Below are 20,185 nucleotides of genomic sequence, written 5' to 3'. Positions count from 1 at the left end.
GAAACCCTACTTCTTAGAGACCACCGCTGTTAACAGTTGGGTCTATGTCTATATCTATATTTAATATATACACTCCTGCATGCACACCACATATAATTTCCTTTTAATGGTTGTATACTATTCCATTGCATGAACCATATTAAAATTTAATTTGCCAGTTCCCTATTGGGTTATTTCCAACTTTTTTCATTGCAAGGAACATCTATATCTATCTATATATATATATATCTTTACATAATAAAATGGCTTCTTGCATAGGATAAAATAATAGAAATTAATAATAATAAATTAGTTATTAAGTTCTGGTGAGTTTTAAATCTTGAAATTTTACGTGATAAAACCTTGAGACTTTTACTCTTTTTCCCTGTGAAATTTTTGAGGCCATAACAATTCTAAGCAGACCTAGATATTTTCTCTGCCTTTTAAAAGTAGAGATGTTTTTCCTTCTTTATATGATGGAGTATAATATACAGGGGATGTTGTGTGTTCCTGATGGTCTGGTCATCATCACTACATGATGATAGCTTTTTGGACTGCATTAGTTTTAAGGCCATTAGATCTAGAAAGTTTTAACCTGGTAGAGGTATATCTTTTACTTTTAGAGTAAAACTTCCATTTTGTTTCTGATAATTTAGAAAGGACTACTTGGAGCCAAATGTGGCAGTTTGTATATGATATCTGAAATTGTACTGCAAACACAGGAGAACCCCCTGTATGTTCACAATTTTCTTTTTTACATTTGAGCACTTTGAATTTAAATCAGTCCATTAGGCATTAGTTGAGTTTGTAAGCTTTACTATGCTTTTTGGTTATAGAAAAAAGATTGACATTCAATATTTATACTTATTTTCAATTTATTACCTTTGTAGTGCTTGATATTACTATGCAGTTATAATTTATCCCCCCCCCCCCTTTTTTTTGGCCAGCTGTAACAGCTGCAAATTATTATTTTTTTACCTTAGTAAGCACCTTCTTGAATACTTTTTCTCTTAGAAGTTCCTTCGTATTTCTCTTTGGCTTTTGACAGAACTGCCTCTGAACCTGCAGGTTTAAATAGACAATGGAAAAAGCCTGTGTTGTTTATTGTCTTTCCAGAAGAGAGTGCAGCAAGACAGAAAAAGAGCAACTAGACTGTCCCATCCCTCTTTATGTTAAGCATCTCTTAAAAACTAAAGGGGATGGCATATTCATTATACTGAAAAACACTCCTGCAATTGTCATTCATAAATAATATTGGCAGTTAAATCCAAGATGTCCTGTTAACGGGAACCAAACATAAAGCTATCTACCTCTAAAATATGGAAGTCACTGTCCAATGAGACAAGAATAAATGGAGATAATACATATTTAGGACTGAAATGGAAGTCTTGGAAGGGAAAATCTTTTAATTTAATTAAAAGCATTACTAATACCAGATAGATTCATAGCAGCCTCTGATTGATGCAATGGATCTATGGTATTGACACAGAAAAAATAAATGAACTTTTGATATTTGATGCTTAAGAAACTATTCTTATTTTTGCCAGAAAATTTATTTATACTGCTAGAATTAAAAAAAAAGAAAAGAAGGGGGCCCTTCCCCATGGCTGAGTGGTTAAAGTTTCACGTGCTCCACTTCAGTGGCCTGGGTTTGCAAGTTCAGATCCTGGGTGTGGACCTACTCCACTCACCAGCCATGGTGTGGCAGTGTCCCTCATACAAAAAAATAGAGGATGATTGGCACAGGTGTTAGCTCACAGCTAATCTTCCTCAAGCAATAAATGAGGAAGATTGGCAACAGGTGTTAGCTCAGGGTGACTCTTCCTCAGCAAAAAAAGAAAAAAAAGAAAAAGAAAAAAGAAAGAATAAAAAAGAAGAAATGGATTGCTGCTTAAGTTTGACCTTAAAAACAAATGCTGCTATTGTTTCTTTCACATAAGAAGGGTTATTATGTAATCCAGAATCACTGACCTGTATTTGTTGAGAATTCCTGATTTCAGTATTATGAGGATAGGCCATAGTGTTTGATGCATTGTTTCCACCCTTTGATTCTGCCTCCACTTCTGTATTGACAATGACTTCACTAGTATAACTAGTTACATCCTAAATGCAGATTCCAATATTCTTTTTCTATTCCTGTATTCTGTTTGAGCTCTCTGAGGCATATGTTGTTGACTGCTCCCTGCTTGAGACCCTTTCATGACTTTCAAGTCATATGTGTCACCTTGTTTGCTAAAACTCCTCTGACCTCTAAAGGTTGGTCTTCCTCAAGGATTATTCTTGTTTCTCTTTATTTTCAAATTTTTATTGTTTTTTTTGAAGAGGAAGATTGGCTCTGAGCTAACATCTGTTGCCAAACTTCCTCTTTTTGCTTGAGGAAGATTGTCCTTGAGCTAATATCTATGCCAGCGTTCCTCCACTTTATATGTGGGTTGCTGCCACCGCGTGGCTTGATGTGCAGTGTGTAGGTCTGTGGCTGGGATCCGAACCTGGGAACCCTGGGCCACTGAAGTGGAGCATGCAAACTTAACCACTACACCACTGGGCTGGCTACTTTGTTTCTCTTTATTACTCACTTTTCTGCATTGGTTTCCAAAGGATGTTGTCCTTTTTTGTAGATTCAATAATTGCTTATTCACCAATGAGAGCTTATTCAGCAATCTTTTTCTCTATTTCAGACCACCCTCCTGAGTTCCAACCCTGTATCTCTAACCGCTGCCTGTTTACCACACATGCCCATCTCATTATCCAATCTGTTTAAAGTGTGGATGGGGGGCCAGCCCGGTGGCACAGCAGTTAAGTGTCCACGTTCTGCTTCCATGGCCCAGGGTTCGCTGGTTTGGATCCCAGGTGCGGTCATGGCACTGCTTCGCAAGCCATGCTGTGGTAGGTGTCCCATATGTAAAGTAGAGGAAGATGGGCACGGATGTTAGCTCAGGGCCAGCCTTCCTCAAAAATAAAAAAAATAAGTAAAGTGTGGATGGTTATTTAGCACTTTCCCTCAAATTTGTACTCACTATTTCCTTTACTGTTTAGTATTGTAGTCCTCCATGTAAATTTCTCAACCTAGAAACCTTTGAATCAGTCTTAAGATTTCCAACGTCTCCGTGATCTTTAAGAACAGTAAGCAAATGTATATTGCTTCTGTTAGCTATAGATGTTGTTATTTAAGTTAATTTTATCTTATTTTAATAAGATTTGAAACTTTTGATTTTATGAGGTTTTCTATAATCTGAACTGTGATTTTAAAAAAGTTTCTCAGCCAATCCTGTTCAAGGGGTTGGGGACAGTTCTGTAATTTTATATTGAACGTAGAAGGAAAGCGTGGACTTGTCATCTAGAAAATTTGATAACACATAGTTTTCTGGACTGTATTTCAGAAAATAAACTATTTATCTATTTTTTTTTTTTTGAGGAAGACTAGCCCTCAGCTAACCTCTGCTGCCAACCCTCCTCTTTTTGCTAAGGAAGACTGGCCCTGAGCTAATATCCATGTCCATCTTCCTCTACTTTATATGTGGGACGCCTGAGACAGCATGGCTTGCCAAATGGTGCCGTGTCCGCACCTGGGATCTGAACCAGTGAACCCCGGGCCGCCGAAGCGGAACATGCACAGTTAACTCCTGCACCAACCACCAGGCTGGCCCCTAAACGATTTAGCTTTATAGATAAATATACATTTGTAAAAATGTATACTATGTATGATATAAATATATATTATACTATTATATAGATATATGTTATCAAAATAAAGTTATTTGTATATAAATGTGCACTGACTGTAAGTTAAGGAAAACACTGGCCAGTGAGGAAAAAAATTTCTTTTATCGTAAATGTTGACGTTTTCTTAAAAAGACAATTTATTGTTGAAGTAGACGAAGTGCGATTTCTAGGTTGTCTTTAAGGACACTGAACATGTGTATGCTGTTCTGTAAAATCATTACAAACAGAAAAGAAATGATTTGTTCACAGCTAAAGTTGTGGGGAAAATGTTATCATTTCACAGATAGTTGTAGAAACAAGTACTAGAAAAGCTTAACAGAAAGAAAATCTGTCTGGTGTTCCTAGTCATGACTGAGGCTTTGCTGATTGTGTGGAAATTGTTCCTGTCTGCATGAGCAGTCTGCGTGTCCAGACTTCAAAATGGTCTAATTAATAACAAGAACGTCCTTCCTTTTTTGTTCAGAATCAATTTACTTTGAATATGTCCTTCTGACCTTTTCTAGATAAAAGTAGAAGGTTAACTCTTCCAAGGATGTCCTGGGGTTCAACACCCGCTCCCCACATGCGTGCACACATATACATAAAACAAAACACCAAAATGAAACCTTCGCGCTTTCTCTGAGAAATTTAGTCTTTAGAATTCATACTTTCTTTGAGGATTGGTTTTGCTCTCCTTTTGATAAATTCTGACTTTCTTGTTCTATGGCTGTCATCTCAGTTGTTTAACGATTTATTTTTCTTGCTGAAAGAATTGAGTTTTCCAGATCATATGACTATACCTTGTATTGGTGTCAAGGTCAAAATCTTTTAATTTTATTGATGGAACTGGTATTGTAACCTGAGCGTCTCCTGCTGTATATTTAAATCCTGTCATATTGCCTAAAAATGGTTATATCTTGGCTTTGGGTCTAGCTGATACTTTTATTAAATTCCTCAGCTACATCTAGTTTATTTTTCTTTGAGAGAAATATAACAGAATACCGCCAGTGTCGTGATTGCAAATAGATTGTTACCATGGCAACCTGACAGTTTTTAATATTAGAATTCTCTTGTTAAAGCAAAACTTATGACATTGGGGACCTTTTCCTGACTGCTTAAACTTTATGGTGTCTCTTACAGGTGGCATTACTCTAAGTCCAGTCAGAAAGCTGTTATCTTGAGCAAGACAACAATTAAACACTTTTTATCTGCTTGTCAGCCCCTCAGCTGCTGTGTTAGGAAGACGTATGCTTTCTCAACTATAGTCCCTCTCTTTGCTGTCGGGTCTTTCACAGTTAGGCGCCAGTGCGATTTGTAAGAGACACTAAGTAAAGAGAATCAGAGTTTTTACCAGATACCAAAGAGCTTTGCCACCTACTAACTACGTGAGTGGTCTTGGGAAAATTGTTTAGGTTCCCTGGTTTTAAATATTATAAGTGAGAGTATTAATCCCTGTGTTATTTGTCTCATGGGCTTGTTTTAATAAAGTAATATATAAAATATTTATTACTGTTTTTTATTCACAGTGGATAACAGGAATAACTAATATGTATTCACCATGTTAGGTTTATGTGTTATCTCATTTAATTCCACCATAATCCTGTGAAATAAATATATTATTCTCAATATATATGTGAAGTTTATAGGCAGAGAGCTTAATTGGTTTGTCCAGATCACGCAACTATTAGGTGTCTAGGTGGAGTTGGAACCAGAGTTCTGTTTCTGTTGCTTTTCCCATTAATTCTTGTGTCTACCATGGTACCTCACAAATAGTTGACACTGTATATTTGTTGAATAAATGGATACTGAGCTGAATATTTCCTGGAAATGGTAGTCTGCCCTCAGTAAGACTGACCATTTGTAGGTAAGCTGAATGTGGACTAGTTAAGAAATTAGAAATTACTAATTCTGCAACAGGGTAGGCTCTACTTGTTTCTATAATTGTCTTTATATTTTCTCATTCGTCAGACCTTACTGAGTGAATACTATGTGCCAGGGACTCGGGTATGCAGAGATGAGGACAGTCTCTGCAGCCTATGTAGTCAGGCCCTTTGGAGGATACATGAACTTCTTCACGGATGTGTAATATTTTATTAAACAATTACTTCATCATCAAGATAACTTTGTTATTAAGGCCTAGAGACTATTCCATTCTTTGACCCTTTATTAGTACTTAAAAACAGCAAGAAATACATTACTCTGAAGTTCTAAATAAATACAATTTGACATAGATACCTTATGTGCTACAGGCATTATGTCAGATACAAAACTTCAAGCCAAATTGTTATTCATTCATCTTACATTCTTTGAAAGCCACTTATTGAGTGCCTGTTATATTTGAGAGCCACTTATATTTGGTTGCAATCTTAGTATAAGAGTTATTAATTGTTGGTTCATTTCCTCAAATATGAGAGTCACAGTACTGTCTACTATTCATAGAGGGCTCCTGCCCTTAGAGCACATGGGAAGGGCATCACACCCAGGCTGTGGGTGTCTGGGAAGGCTATGGAAAGGACAGGACCTCTTAGCCTAGTCTCAAAGTCTTTGCAGCAAGACACAAGTTGGGACAAGGGTTAATGGGCAGAGGAGGGAGCATATGTCAAGGCACAGATATAAAAGATGTTGCTTTTGGGAAACTGCTGAGTAATTCAGTATGGCCAGAGCATAGCCAGGAGGCAGGAAATTGGTCAGAAATGAGGCTAAAGATAGGCAGGTGCCAAGGAGTTGGACCTTATCTTGAAGGAGAACTACCTACACATTTTTAATTTGACAAGGGACATGGGATTTGGCGAGTGAGTTACGTACTTTAGAAAGCTCTTTTTGGCTTCAGTTTGGAGGATGGTTGGTGGGACAGTAAAACTGAGACTAGAAGACTACTGCAGTAATCAAATCAAGAAATGATGTGGTCCTGTACTATGGCAGTGGTAGCAGTGGGTGGTGTGATGGGGAGAAGAAGGGAATGAGAAAATTTTAAGTAAGTGGAGAGGCTGACCCCATGGCCTAGTGGTTAAGTTTGGCGCACTCTGCTTCAGTGGCCTGGGTTTAGTTCCCAGGCATGGATCTACACTGCTGGTTGGCAGCCATGTTGTGGCAGCAACCCACATACAAATTAGAGGAAGATTGGCACAGATGTTTAGCTCAGGGTGAATCTTCCTCAAGCAAAAAGAGGAAGATTGGTAACAGATGTTATAGCTCAGGGTGAATCTTCCTCAGCCAAAAGCAAACAAACAAACAAAAACAAAAAAAGAAAGTGGAATTGCTAGTGCTTAGAGACTCCCATTTTGGGTGGGGGGTAGAAAGAAAGGAGTCAAAGAGGATGCCCATGTTTCTAACTTGGCAAACTTGGGGAGTGATTGGTACTTCCTTTCATAAAGACAGCAAATATGCAAGAGAAGTTAACAATAGTAGGGAGAGAGAGGAGAGGGATTTGCATATGTCACTCATGAATTCCTCTTTGGACATATTGAGCATGAGATACCTGTGGGGCATCCAAGTGGATGTATTCCGAAAGGAACTGGATGCTATATGGGAATGAATCTCAAGAGACATTTGGGGAGGAAATTGAGATTTGAGAATTCAAAAGCATATAGATGATAACTGATTCTGTGGAGGTAGAAATAACACAGGGAGAGAGTGGAAATGAAGAATACAGTAGGAATATTGATGGAACCCTCTAGAACAGGAATATTTAAGAGGCTAGCTGAAAAAAGAGAACCTAGCAAAGGTGATTGAGAGGGAGAGAAGTTAGAAGAAAACCTGGAGAGAAAGATGTCATAGGAGAAAAAGCATTTCAAGAAGGAAATCAACAGTTTCATGCTGTAGAGAGGTCAGTTACGATGAGGACTGAAAAGTATAAATTGATTTCAATAATGAAGAATCCTTTGATGAACTTTTCTAGAGCACCTTAGTGTAACGAGTGTTGGATCTCTTTAAGAAATTGGGCTGTGAAAAAGCAGAAAAGACTAGGATGGCAGTTAGAAGGAGAATGCAGTTTTTTTGGTGGTTGGTTGTTTTTTAAAGAGATTTGAGCTTAGGGCAAGTAAGGATACACATTTAAAGGTAAGTGGGGGAGAGGGTTATTAGTATCAGGGTGAGATTTCTGAGAAGATGAGAGCAAAGGAATTAGCCTTGAGTCCTGGGATAGACACTTTCCCTCGGAGACTGTTGTGGGTGTTCCACTGTGTAGGCTACAACATTTCTTGGAAGTGGTCTCACCAGTAGGAGGACCTCAAAAGTGTCCCATGTCCTCAAAAGTGGAAGCACCTCCTCATGTGCCAGTGTGTACATTGTACCACTTTGATGTCACAGTCCTCTAATTTTTTAATTCACCTTCTGATAATGGCTTAAAATAAATCACAGTTTAATGAAAAGTAAACATCAACTACACTTATATTAAAGCAGCCTTCTAAAAGCTCCGGGTACTCTAGGATGCTGGCAAACTATTCAAGTACATCATACATATAGATGGGGTAGAAGAAGTGAATGATTTGTTGTACAGACTGCACAGCCAGCAGAGCTCAGAAGTGGCCTACCAATGCTGGGCCCTCGTGGGGGTTGTCCACTAGGTCTGATGTGATATTTAGGGATTCACAATCCCTTCTTGGTGAAGAGCTACAAATTGGCTTCCTAACTACCACCATGTATAGAACAGTAGCATATGTGATCTGGTTCGACCACAGTGCTTTCAGAGCCTAGATGCAGTAGGAGACAAGTGTTGAGGCTGACCCGGTGGTGCAGCAGTTAAGTGTGCACGTTCCATCTCGATGGCCTAGGGTTTGCCAATTTGGATCCTGGGTGTGGACATGGCATCACTTCGCAAGCCATGCTGAGGTGGCATCCCACATATAAAGTAGGGGAAGATGGGCGTGGATGTTAGCTCAGGGCCAGTCTTCCTCAGCAAAAAGAGGAGGATTGGCAGCCGATGTTAGCTCAGGGCTAATCTTCCTCAAAAAAAAAAAAAAGAGAGAGACGGATGCTTTACCCACTGAGTGTGTCAGCTTGGAATTCTTGTTATTCATGGTTCTCCTTGATTTCATCTGCAGATTTTCTCAACTCATGCTTCAATTTTCAATCTCAACACTTAACATCAACTAAAATTATTTTCTTGATAATGGTTATCTATTGACTCTTTCCTTATGTTTTTTCAACATCCCCCATTCTCCTTGCCTCACCTCTCTCTGTCATTTGCTCACCTCCTTATGTTGCTTTCTGTTTCAGAGACTTCTATTTCAGCATGACCATTTTACCCTGGAATGCTCTCAAGTAATAGGCTGACAACACCTGCTCACAGTATTTTTTTTAAGAAAACTTGTAGTATGTCATGCCTTTTACTGTGTCACATGGTTTACAGCAGCATATACAGTACCTACAAAAATTATATTGTGCTGTGCTGGAGTGACTACTGTGTTAGAGTGGGTTTTTATTAGCAATATATTTGCCCATATAGTGATCAAATCTGCCTGAATACGTGACAGTTTAGTAAGTTAAAGATACAGGCATATTGGATTGGTTGTGGGCGGTAGTAATGACTCCTTTACTGCCTACCTGTATGATAATCATATTCATTTTTTCCCAAGACCAATATTTTCTTCTTTCTATTGTAATTAGCTTTCTCATTCTGCAAGTTAACTGTAATAATAAATACTGAATACTTGGCATGTTTTCTCAAGTATGAAAATAAAAGCTTATACTTAATGTTTAAATTACAGCTGAGCATAGGTCCAGACATATGGTTATTAGTGTTGCTTAAATCACTGGGACTTCTTGTCAGTGCTGTTACAAATGTTCTCAAAGGGCCTTCAAATTGCTTCTTTTTCTGTCCCCTTTTAAGTAAAAGAAATACATTTTTAAATGAATGAATTTCAAAATTATTTAGCCCTTTATTTGGAGGTCCATATATAAAGAGCAGCAACTATTGAGAAATCCAGATGCACTAGGTTGCTTAGATGCCTCCTGGTCTCTAAACATTTGTTCTGGTGTTTCTGGCTGAAAGCCAGCAGCAAATTATACTTTCCATGCAACTGTTAGCTTGCTCTCCCTTCTAAGAGCACGATCTGAAAAATGTACTCATAAGACACCGAATTTGAATTGCAAATTTGTGTGTGAATATTATTTTACAGGCAGTCAGGAAAGAAACCAAAGGGGAATATTTCCCTAATTTGTTAGCAAGCTGTACACATAATTTGTAACTGATGCTCATCTTGACCATATAGTCATGAGTATTCTGTAGGATATGGAAATGCCAATATTTTCGAATTGTTCTTTTCTTTTTATTGAAATCACTTTATCAGCCTACAAATTTTCTGTTGTACTTAAAGTAAAAGCTTGTTGAATTGTACCGTCACAAGGTAGCAAATAGTATTTTTTTTGTTGTAAGGAGAATATATAAAGGGAATATATAGAGAGATATATATAAGGGGAAATTATATATTTTATAGTGTACAAAATTGCTTTAAAAGAAGTATATAACCTCAGAAATTTGTTTATTAATATTTTTCTTTCAACTGCTTAGTATTTGGTGATAGGGTAGTTGATGATGAAGATGTCAATGTGGTGAATTATGAAGACTCTGTGTCTAATTATGTATGTTTACTTCAGAATAAAGCTAGATTTTTTTTCCCTGTCTGGGCAAGAGAAAAGAGATGGAGTGAGGAAAACAAAAGAATATAGAGTTTTTTTCTCATTTTATGAGGCTGATGTGATTTTATTCCTTCTGTCTTGCCTGTCATGGTATTGTTTATTGATATTAGGAGAGCTAAACTTCAGACACTTGAAAGAAAAGCTGTGAAATGAAAGATCACCAAATGGCTATGGCCTTGACAGTGTGCTGATGTGTCTGCAACCCTCACCCTTGAAGTTAAAGTCAAAGTCAAGACCTTGAAGTTGTTTTTTTTTTTTAAAGATTGGCACCTGGGCTAACAACTGTTGCCAATCTTCCTTTTTTTAATTTTTAAATTTTTTTTTAAGGATTGGCACCTGGGCTAACAACTGTTGCCAATTTTTTTTTTTTTCCTGCTTTATCTCCCCAAACCACCCCTGTACACAGTTGTATATCCTAGTTGCAGGTCCTTCTAGTTGTGGGATGTGGGACGCCACCTCCACGTGGCCTGACGAGCGGTGCCATGTCCGTGCCCAGGCTCCGAACCCTGGGCCGCTGCAGCGGAGCTCGCAAACTTAACCACTCGGCCACGGAGCCGGCCCCTGAAGTTTCTTATAAGCCCAATTTTAAGATTGGGCAAGCTGTTGTCTTCACAGGTCCGCTTCATTTGTGAAGAAACTTCCTGTAGAGGAATCATACTGATGGAGTTTATAATTTAAAAAATTAACCATATATTCTCTTTCTTGTTAGCTGTTGCTCCCTCCCTTGACTAGCTTCCTCTCTGTTCTTATGCTAAGATAGTTAACTTGACTGTATTGCTTTTTATTCCATAGCCAGGATTAACCACATAAGTTTTGCGTATCATCCAAACACCCCCTTACAGTTTGGAGGAGCATACTTTTGGTCACCAAGGAGATGGCTTCCTTTAGATCAGTGTACTTGATTTGGCCAAGTTATGATTGTTTTCTCCTCATAGGCCCACACACTTATTTTGATAAATATTCAAGTGAATCTCACCGTCTGCTTTGATAGTTTTGGAATTATTTTGATCAGAATGCCTCCCTATATTCATAATATTTGCAAATGCTCCCTACTGAGGGAAGCTTGCATGTAACTACTGACCTCGGTTGCCCTCAATTGTGGACGCTGTTGGTGAGTCTGTGACCACTGCTAGGGGCCAGGTAAAAATCCTCTCTAGCCATTAGCAGCTATGAATAATAACACATTTACCGAGCATTTGCTATGTACTCTGCACTGTGCTAAGCGCTTTACTTGAATTATCTTAGAAAATATCTTATAAAATGCTGGTTCCATCAGTGTTTAGTCATTAAAAGAAAAGTTAGAATAAGATTGCTAGGTTGGAGACAAAACTGGTAATGTTCAACAGGCAGGAAAACCACAGCTTTTTAGGCTTCTCCTTTCTGTTGGACAGAAGGCTACAAGTTAGCATGTAGTTCTGCAGTGTCTGCACTCTGCTGGAATAGTAAATAACAGAGTCAAATTCAGGGCCATTCCTCTAGAGAATTAAATGAACCTCGGGCAAGCCTGTTGAATGGTACCCCGGTGTGACTCAGAGGGCATGTGGCTCTCTCACCTTTTCCTTTTTTTTCATGTTTTGGATAATTTTAATAAAATGGCTTCTTTCTATTCCGTAACTGAGCTCCTTTTCATCACAGGCCTCCACCTCAGCCCAGATGGGGAGGGGGTAAGGTGAGGAGTGTGCGTGACAAGGACAAACTTGCCAATTCATGGTGCCTCTGTTTCTTCCAGTTTACATGGTTTCTCTTGGGTTGCTCAGCTTCTTTCAGGTTAATGCTCAACCCTTTGCATTTTCCCCTTCACATGCTCACGGTGACGGGGAGCACGGCTGTCCTCTGGTCCTTATTCGTTTCTGCCCCAGGTGGTTTATCTAGTCAGGTCCCTGGCCTGGCCTGGCCTTGGCTTCTGTTCTTGTGACCTCTCCTCCCTGGCCTCAGTTGTCTACTTCCAGCCACCCTGTCTGTGTCTCCATATCACCCCACTGGGTCTCAGGGAAGTTCAGGATCCCCTGCACACCGTACACACACGTCTGTAGGGGGCCGGGAGCTCAATGCTGGATTTTCCTTCCTGTTCCGTCTTGGCCACAATGTTGAACCAAATAGGAGGCTTCTCTTAGAGCTGTTGTTCTGAATCCAGGCTGCACATCAGAATCACCTGATGACTCTTCAAAGAAAATTACCAATGCCTGGTACCTCACCCAGACAACGAAAATGTCTGGGGGTGGGGCCAGGCATTGGGATGGCCCAAAGGCTGCCCAGGTGATTCTAATGTGCACTTATGCTCAGGCAAGCATGTCCCCACCAGTGCTGAGGTTCTTGCCCCTTCCTCATCCCTAATTGTTAACACCAATGTTTAGGGGATTTGGAAATCACGGTTTCCCTTGACAAAGCTTGGCTTTCAAGAAAGTTGTCTTAAAATCATTAAAATAACGATTTCTGGGTGTCAAAATGGAACATTGAGGTTTTTTTTTCTATTCCTGTTTCAGCAAATATAAGTATCCCTTAAGCAAAGTGATGCCACTGGAACACAGAGGCAGGATCAGGTATAGCAAAACAAAAAGCAAAGCTAGTTAAAATATTTAAAAAATAATGTTCTCATACCTTAGTGTCATTATCTCCAGGTGTGGTAATTGACGCAAAGAAAGGTTTAGTATGACTTGCCCAAAGCCACTTAGCAAGTGATGGAACTGGAGTTTAAACCAAATTGTGTCATTCTTCCCATTTGGATGTGGAGGTAAGTTCTTCTGGTGTCCAGACTAAACAGATAGAATGCCAAATACATTTTAAATAGTGATTATATGCATGGGCTTTTGCTACAGGAGGTTTTAAAACTTGTAATGAAACCGTAACTTGAAATCTTTAGCTCATCTGATGTAATCATTATTCAAACATTCATTTATATAAGAAAATATATTTTAAGTTCAGAACAACTTTGGACTTTAAATATCAGACTTTTGAGGATTGTCTTTATTAGTATTTTATCAGTTAATAAGTTCTAAAATGATTGTTGCTTTTTAAGATGTAATTTTATTAAGTTATGTCTTGGGGTCAAATATTTTCCAAAGATATACAACTCTACTTTTATAATAAAGGTCAATGGGAGAAAATATTTCTGTTTGAATTTGGAATTCAAAAAGTCTGATTATCAGGTGTTTGAGAGGCAACAAATATTGAGTGTCTAGTATGTGCCAGGCCCTGTGCTAGGTGCTGAGTATACAGAGATGAATGAAAACAGCATCTCTGTATTTGCAGTTATATTGGGAAATTATTACTACATACAGATTTCTAAAATAGTCTTTTTCAGACATTATAAGAGTTGGTAAAAAAAAAAAGCACTAATTTTCTCAGAATGTGAGTATAGAACTTGTGTCAGTCTTGTCATACTCAGAAGTTTACATTGAGTGAAACTTGGGGAAATAATTTGTATGGCAAATTTTAAGTAAATTTGGACTTCCCAAGACTGGAAAATATTTGCTTGTAAGAGGCATTGATGTGGGCATGGTGGTGATTTGTGATTGTCAGATTTAAAAAAAAAAAGTGCTGGCAAGTGCCAGAAGGAAAGGTTTTATTATTATCTTTCATTAAGGTTTTTGTAGGGTGGAAGCTTTGCTTTAGAGTCAGACCTCAGAGGATGGAAATTTTGCTCACGTTTCATGCAATTGGGAGAATTCACCTTGTAGACCAGGTGACCCTTGGAAGATAAGTGTTTGCATGCTGCAGATGTCAAAGAAAAGCTGAAAGAGCCCTGAGCCTGCTGCATCTTTGTTCTGCATTTGTGACACTGTACCAGATGCTCGATGCAGAAGTACTGCAGCCCTCGCCTGTTGGGAAATCTTAATCTAACAGCTGAAGGATTGCTGACGTGCAGCATCTGATGGCCTGTACACCAGTTTGCAGCGTGTTCACCAACACTCCTGATGTTGCCTCTGAAGACGTGTTTAAGGCTGCAGGTGACATGGAGGGAGCGTCTCTAGCAGGACTTCATTTCTAAGAAATATATGCACTCTTTTTTCAAGAGTGATATACAGTGTTTAATTTTTCTGTTAGTTGCTTTACTATTTTACTTAAATATTGACGTGTTAAATTTAAGCACTGAACGTTAATCTGATGTAAACACCTCCTTTTGTTATTTTTTCATCAATTATTGGAAGCTGGATTGTTCTAAATGGTTGAGCTGAAGGTTGTGTGCAGGTCACAGTTGTCGTGGGGTCTGAAAGCTGGAGTGTGCTGCAGTCTTTGTTTATGACTGGATAGTTGGAAGAGTGGGAGATATAAATTCCAAAGATTCGGCAAGCAGAGATCCTGGTAGATTTCTGTGCATGCTGTCGGTTGTGTGCACGAATGATCGTGTGCTTTTGATGTTATAGGTGTGGTGGTTATATTTTTTCTGCTCTCACAGAAGCAAGTGTCGTTAAGGGACCAATGGGGCAGAATATTTGAAATTTGGACCATGTTGGTTAATTTGAGACTTCTAGTTACCATATAAGACATACACAAGTATATGTGAACGGGAGCTTAATTTATGTCTAAGCAAAGGAAGCTTTCCTGTGGTGCTAATTATTGGCATGAAGGGAAAAGGGAAGAAGGAAGGCAAGTTGGACTCATTTAACACATTTCAAGCCCAGTTTAGCTAGAGCACTATTCTGAGGTCCTATCTCTTTGTTCAGATTGAGAGTCCAGGCTAAGTAAGATTTAAGGATGGAAGTCATATAGGGATTTTAATAATGATAACAGCTCATGCTTATTGAACACTTGTCTTCCAGGTAGTATGCTAAACTCTTTGCATCTGATAGCTTGGTTTTACAATCTAGGTAATCTTATTATATTTGATTGCTTAAGGTAGGTGACTTGCCCAAGATTACAGTTGTAGAACTTCGGTCTGAACTCAGGCGTTCTGAATCGAGAGCCCAGAAGCTTGACCACTGCTTTATTTTCTATGGGGCTACAGGTTCCCTCAGTCAGCTTTAGAGGTTTAAGGTGACCAGTGTTGAGCATAAGAACTCCATTTCCCCTATCTCATGCTTTTATTGTACCAGGGAAGATGCAGGAATTAGAGGTTAAATTCCAGTCCCTCTTAAGGACTGATTTTGCAGCAGTGGTTTGCTGTAGGGGAGGATGACATAGAAAGTATTGATAATCCTGAGAATCTGGAGTTACTCATTCCTGTTTGAGGAGAGATATTAGATCTTCAGTTTTACCTTGCTCGTTAACAACCACAGAAAACCAGATTCATTTATAATATTTTCCAGGCATTTTTTGTTGACTGTTTAGTCATTTTAGTCATGAATACATTTTTATCATTTTTCCCATAACATATGTTGAAGCAGAAGTCTCATCTGCTAGAAGCAATATTAAAAGTGCTTACATAACAATAGTGTTGATACAAAAGATCATTTGTATCCAAACAAAGAAGTTTAACTACTGTACTTCATTTATCTTCATTTGTCTGAAATGGCAAGGAAAGAGATGTTGAAAAATAAGGGAAGTAAGGGAAAGAAAAATAAATACATTGGCTTTTGGGGGAATGTAACAGAATTTTTGGATCTCTACATTGTATTTGTTTTCATGATTTTCTTTCTTTCCGTGATTTTGTGATTTTCTTCTTTTTCTTCTCTTCTTTTCCCTCCTCTTAATAGGTTTCAGGTTCCAATGAAGTCTGGCACCTGTGTGTGTCATCATCCTCTGAGGTAGGAGTCCTTTTGCTGTTTGGTTTTTAACTGACTAGTGCTATAGTCTATATAAGTATCATCTACATATCTGGTCCTTCAAAATTGGATTCTCATCGTACATATCTTGCAGAAGTATTTGTCAGATCCATTGATTTTGTAGGTGTGTTTGCAAAAACAGATTAGAATTTAACTAAATTCTCCCTTCTCTCTTCTTCCTCCTCTTTAATAGGTTTCAGGTTCCAATAAGGTCTGGCACCTGTGTGTGTCATCATCCTCTGATGTAGGACTCTTTTTCTATTTAGTTTTTAACCAACTAGTGGCAAGCTGTATTTCCACAGCATTTTACTCCTGTCTTGGTGCTTTTCTGTTTCTTGCTGTAAGTATGGATGTCCGTGTTCAGGAATCAAAATTTTTCCCTCTTCTCTTTTTTCCTCCGCTACTTTCTCAGTGATTGAGCACAGATCATGAACATGGTACGCATTTAGAAGCCACATTCACTCAATAATATCTCCATTCATATGTTCTGCAGACAGTTTTTGAGTACCAGGTACTGGGAATGTGCTAGGTTCTGGGGATATGAAGATGATAATGACATAGTCTCCTATGCTTAAGATGTTCACTCACTTATAGAGGAATAATGTCTGTTTAAAAGAAAAACATGATAGAGTTATTTGATCAGTATTAGACTAGAGCTTTCCTTATCCGTGAAATAGGCATAAGGATAAAAATACCTATCTCATAGAATTATCAAGTGAGGTGAATAGGATAGTGTCTGGAAAGCACTTAGCCACAATCCCTGGGACATAATAAGTCATCAATAAATGGCAGCCATTATTCATAAAGTACAGGAGGTTCATAAAGAAGGAAGAGATCAGATTTTCCTGGGCTGGTTTAGTGAACAATCTCAAGCGAACTGAGTCCCAAGAGGCAGGATATGCCACCAACTTTATGGTAGTCTTGCTTCTCACCATTGTAGTGTCCAATCAGATTCTAGAATTTACTTCTCAAATGTATTTTTTTTTGAATGACTCATAAGTGCCTGTGAGTACCTGGAGGGCAGGTGCTGTAACTCTAAGCATCTTTGCTTCTCCCTGGTCTTTGAGGAGTTTGTAAATGTTGGTTGAATGAATGAATTTTTGAATAACTCGATAGGTTCTAGGAAACTCTTCTGTGGAATAAGTGTGATTTTAATTGCTAGGTCTCTGCAAATAAAATAACCAAAGCTCTGAGGAAGGAAGGCCTCCTTCCACTTGCAGTGGTGGGATTAACCATCTTTTTCCTACGTCGTGTTCTTGATAAGGCAGTCTGATCAGATGCAGGTTCAGCTGTAGGGTGCAGTTAGCTGTTACAGCATCTGATACATGTAGAAACAGAAAGGATGAGGCCAGCAGGGGTCAGTTTAATACAGTTAACTGCAAGCATAGTATTTTTTACTTCTCTGTAAACTGGAATGAGAATAGAAACTGAAATGTACAGTCCAAATATAAGCTTTTTACTTTCAAGCTGTGGGAGAGAATGTCCAAAAGTTTAGGTAGAAATCTTTAACCATTTTCAATGGATGATAAATACTGTTAGTGACAGAAGAGAAACTATGGAAAGTAGATGGGTTAGCTCTCTTTTCTCTGACATGGCAGCAAAGGACTTTCAGCCAGAGTTATTTTCCTCACTGACTATTTCGTACTAATATATGCTAGAAGAAGCCTGGAAATACGATGTGCGTTTCTTTGATCTTAGTTACTTGGTAGGCTTTATAGCATAATACTTTAATTTATGTCTGGTTTTTTTTTTTTGCCAGCTGATCATAAGGATAAGTTAGTGCCAGTCATAGCTTGCATGTGAAATGTCAGTATTTCACAGTTATATTTATAATAAGAAACTGGACATGAAATTATTACTTCTGGGCACTAAACTTCAAGTAAATAACAAAGGAATACATATAATAGCTGGAGGTTATTTTAGAGGATTTGAATGGTCTTTTCTTTGCAACCTGAATGTATGGTGTTGACATTTATAAGAGTAGGCGAATACAATGTGTGCTAAAAACTCAGAGTCCTGTGTGCTAATCTTTGTTACTGAGAATAAGTACTCTTAGCAGATAAAATAGTTGTTTTCTTGATGCCTTAGTTTACCTTTCTTTTCAAGATAGAAGCTCCTTGTTACCTGCATAATCATTGAACTAAAGATTCTTATTTTAAGACTGTAGAATGATAGAGTATTAGAACTGGAAGACATCTTAAGGGTCATAAGCCCCTCATTTTATGGGAGTCTGTGAGATGCATCATGGGCAGGGCTGTTGCTAGCAGAGCACTTCAGACTTCTTATGATGTTCTTTTTTGTGATACCACACTGTCTTTTCTCTCATACTGTGTGTCTCTTCACTATTCTGCATGTCTGAGCTTAATGCTAAATGTAATACAGAAATTAAGAACCTGCCTTTGTCTACACCCCACTTCTTTAGTTGTAGAATAGAACCCCATGCACAGGGGGGTCACAGCAACTCCCCTCCTGGCTTCAGTGGCTCTTTGGGATTGTTCTGGGCCATGTGTATTGGGGCCACTTAGAGCCAAGACAGTGAGAGTCTCCCTAGAGGGAATAGGGCATTGGCTTGAAAGGACAATAGGTAACATGCTCCCTGCAGTGCTCTTAGGGGGGTCTGTGTAGTAACACTTTAGGGCCTGGAGATGCTGGACTAACGTGGTTGTGTCGTGGTATCAGGAAGGAACTGAGGGCAGCATTACTTGTTGAACTAAGAAGTGGCTGTAGGGTTTGAACAATAGACAGGTAGCTCTGCCTAGCACCTGTGTTCTGAAAAAGACTGCTTTATTGGGTGCATTAAGTTTTTTCTTTTTAACTATTTCAGTATCTCCTCTGTCAATGTAAGTTTTCTATTCTAAGTGAGAAATTGCCACAAACTTAGTGGTTTAAAATAACACATTTATTGTATCTTACAGTTTCTATGATTCCAATACTTAACTATTTCCATATTATCTAAAGTTTACAAATCTCTGATGTATTCTTCCTTGGTTTTATTATTCTAAGTTTCACATCTGGGCTTCTTACAATGCCTGACTTTTCTAGAAAGACCATAGTCATATAATAAAAAACACTGATGTGAGCTCATCGAAATTTAACCCAGTGCTTTACTCTTGGCCTCTTTCTTCAATCTACCATTGCTGGATGTTGTGGATTCCTTTCTCCAAATGTGTGTGTTTGTTTCTTGCTTTAAAATGGCTAAATTGTTGTATGTATTTGAAAGTAATACAGTGACTTTGAAAAAAATTCCGTAACTCAGGATTTTCGATAATTCAGGCTGAGAATCTCTCCAGTCTAAATTCTTCCAAGTTTTATTGACCAGCTGGTAAACCCTGTGAAATAGAAAGCCTCACCACAGACACAGGCAGTCTGAGAGTCAGTCAGATCCCATGGGAACACAACATAAAGCATCTCTCTCTGACATACAGAGAGCCAGTAACTAAAGTGTCAGCCTTGCTCCTTGGCTCTCTGCTTACGTCAGAATTCAATTTTACAAGTAATGTCCTGGAAATGTTAAGCCAACACTATTAGGATCATTCAAGAATAGTACTTGACAGAATAAATTCAAGTTATGCTATAGTATGGTAGAAAGAATATGAATGTATAAATTAGATCTCGATTCCAATTCTTACTCTATTACTTACCACCAATTTTTCACTTCTGAGCCTCAGTCTCCTAATCTAGAAAATAAGAATATAATATCAATATTACAATATAAAGAGGACTAAATTAATTCTGATAGTGGTAGCATAGAATTTATTCAGTATTTATTGAGTCGTTAATATAGGCTATTATGTTATTAAGTTTATCTACTAAGTACAGTGGCAGACCTGGGAAGGGTGAGATCAGTTAAAGAGCAAACAGGAACTTCGAGGCTTTGTGAAGGAGATAGGACTTAACCCTGGGCCTCAAAGGGTGTGCTTCACATTGGGGTACAGTGGGATACAGTGGGGTTACTGGCATTGAGTGGGATAGACAAAGAGGAGATTTTGTTTATTATTTAGTTTCAGACACACAAACTTGTTGATCTTTATTGATCCTAATTTAGTAGAGAACGTGTAAATTTTCATTCTTCAGCTACTTCAGATTAACCGAGTTATCAAGGTAAGGATGGTTTAGAGTTTGACTCTAAGGAGGTGAGTCAGTTGCATCTGCTTTTTTATAAA

The 20,185-nt window shown here is 38.4% G+C and overlaps 1 protein-coding gene across 9 annotated transcripts in view; it reads left to right on the top strand.

Moving 5' to 3' along the window:
- Positions 1 to 20,185, top strand: part of SMYD3 (SET and MYND domain containing 3) — a 682,473-nt gene that overhangs the window by 216,647 nt on the left and 445,641 nt on the right. For 4 of the 9 annotated variants that reach the window (XM_070602603.1, XM_070602601.1, XM_070602607.1 and 1 more), the window contains one exon: positions 15,954 to 16,004. The exons of 4 other annotated variants lie outside the window; for them this stretch is intronic. In XM_070602603.1, coding sequence (XP_070458704.1) covers positions 15,954 to 16,004 — 51 coding nt within the window. Of the gene's footprint in view, positions 1 to 14,011; positions 14,268 to 15,953; positions 16,005 to 20,185 lie in introns of those variants that run through there. One more of the 9 variants, XM_070602609.1, reaches the window with a different exon arrangement.

The sequence above is a fragment of the Equus przewalskii genome, chromosome 31, assembly GCF_037783145.1.
Source record: "Equus przewalskii isolate Varuska chromosome 31, EquPr2, whole genome shotgun sequence".
Classification (NCBI taxonomy): domain Eukaryota; kingdom Metazoa; phylum Chordata; class Mammalia; order Perissodactyla; family Equidae; genus Equus; species Equus przewalskii.
The sequence above is the reverse complement of the archived record's forward strand: the minus strand, read 5'-3'. Positions and strand labels throughout refer to the sequence as shown.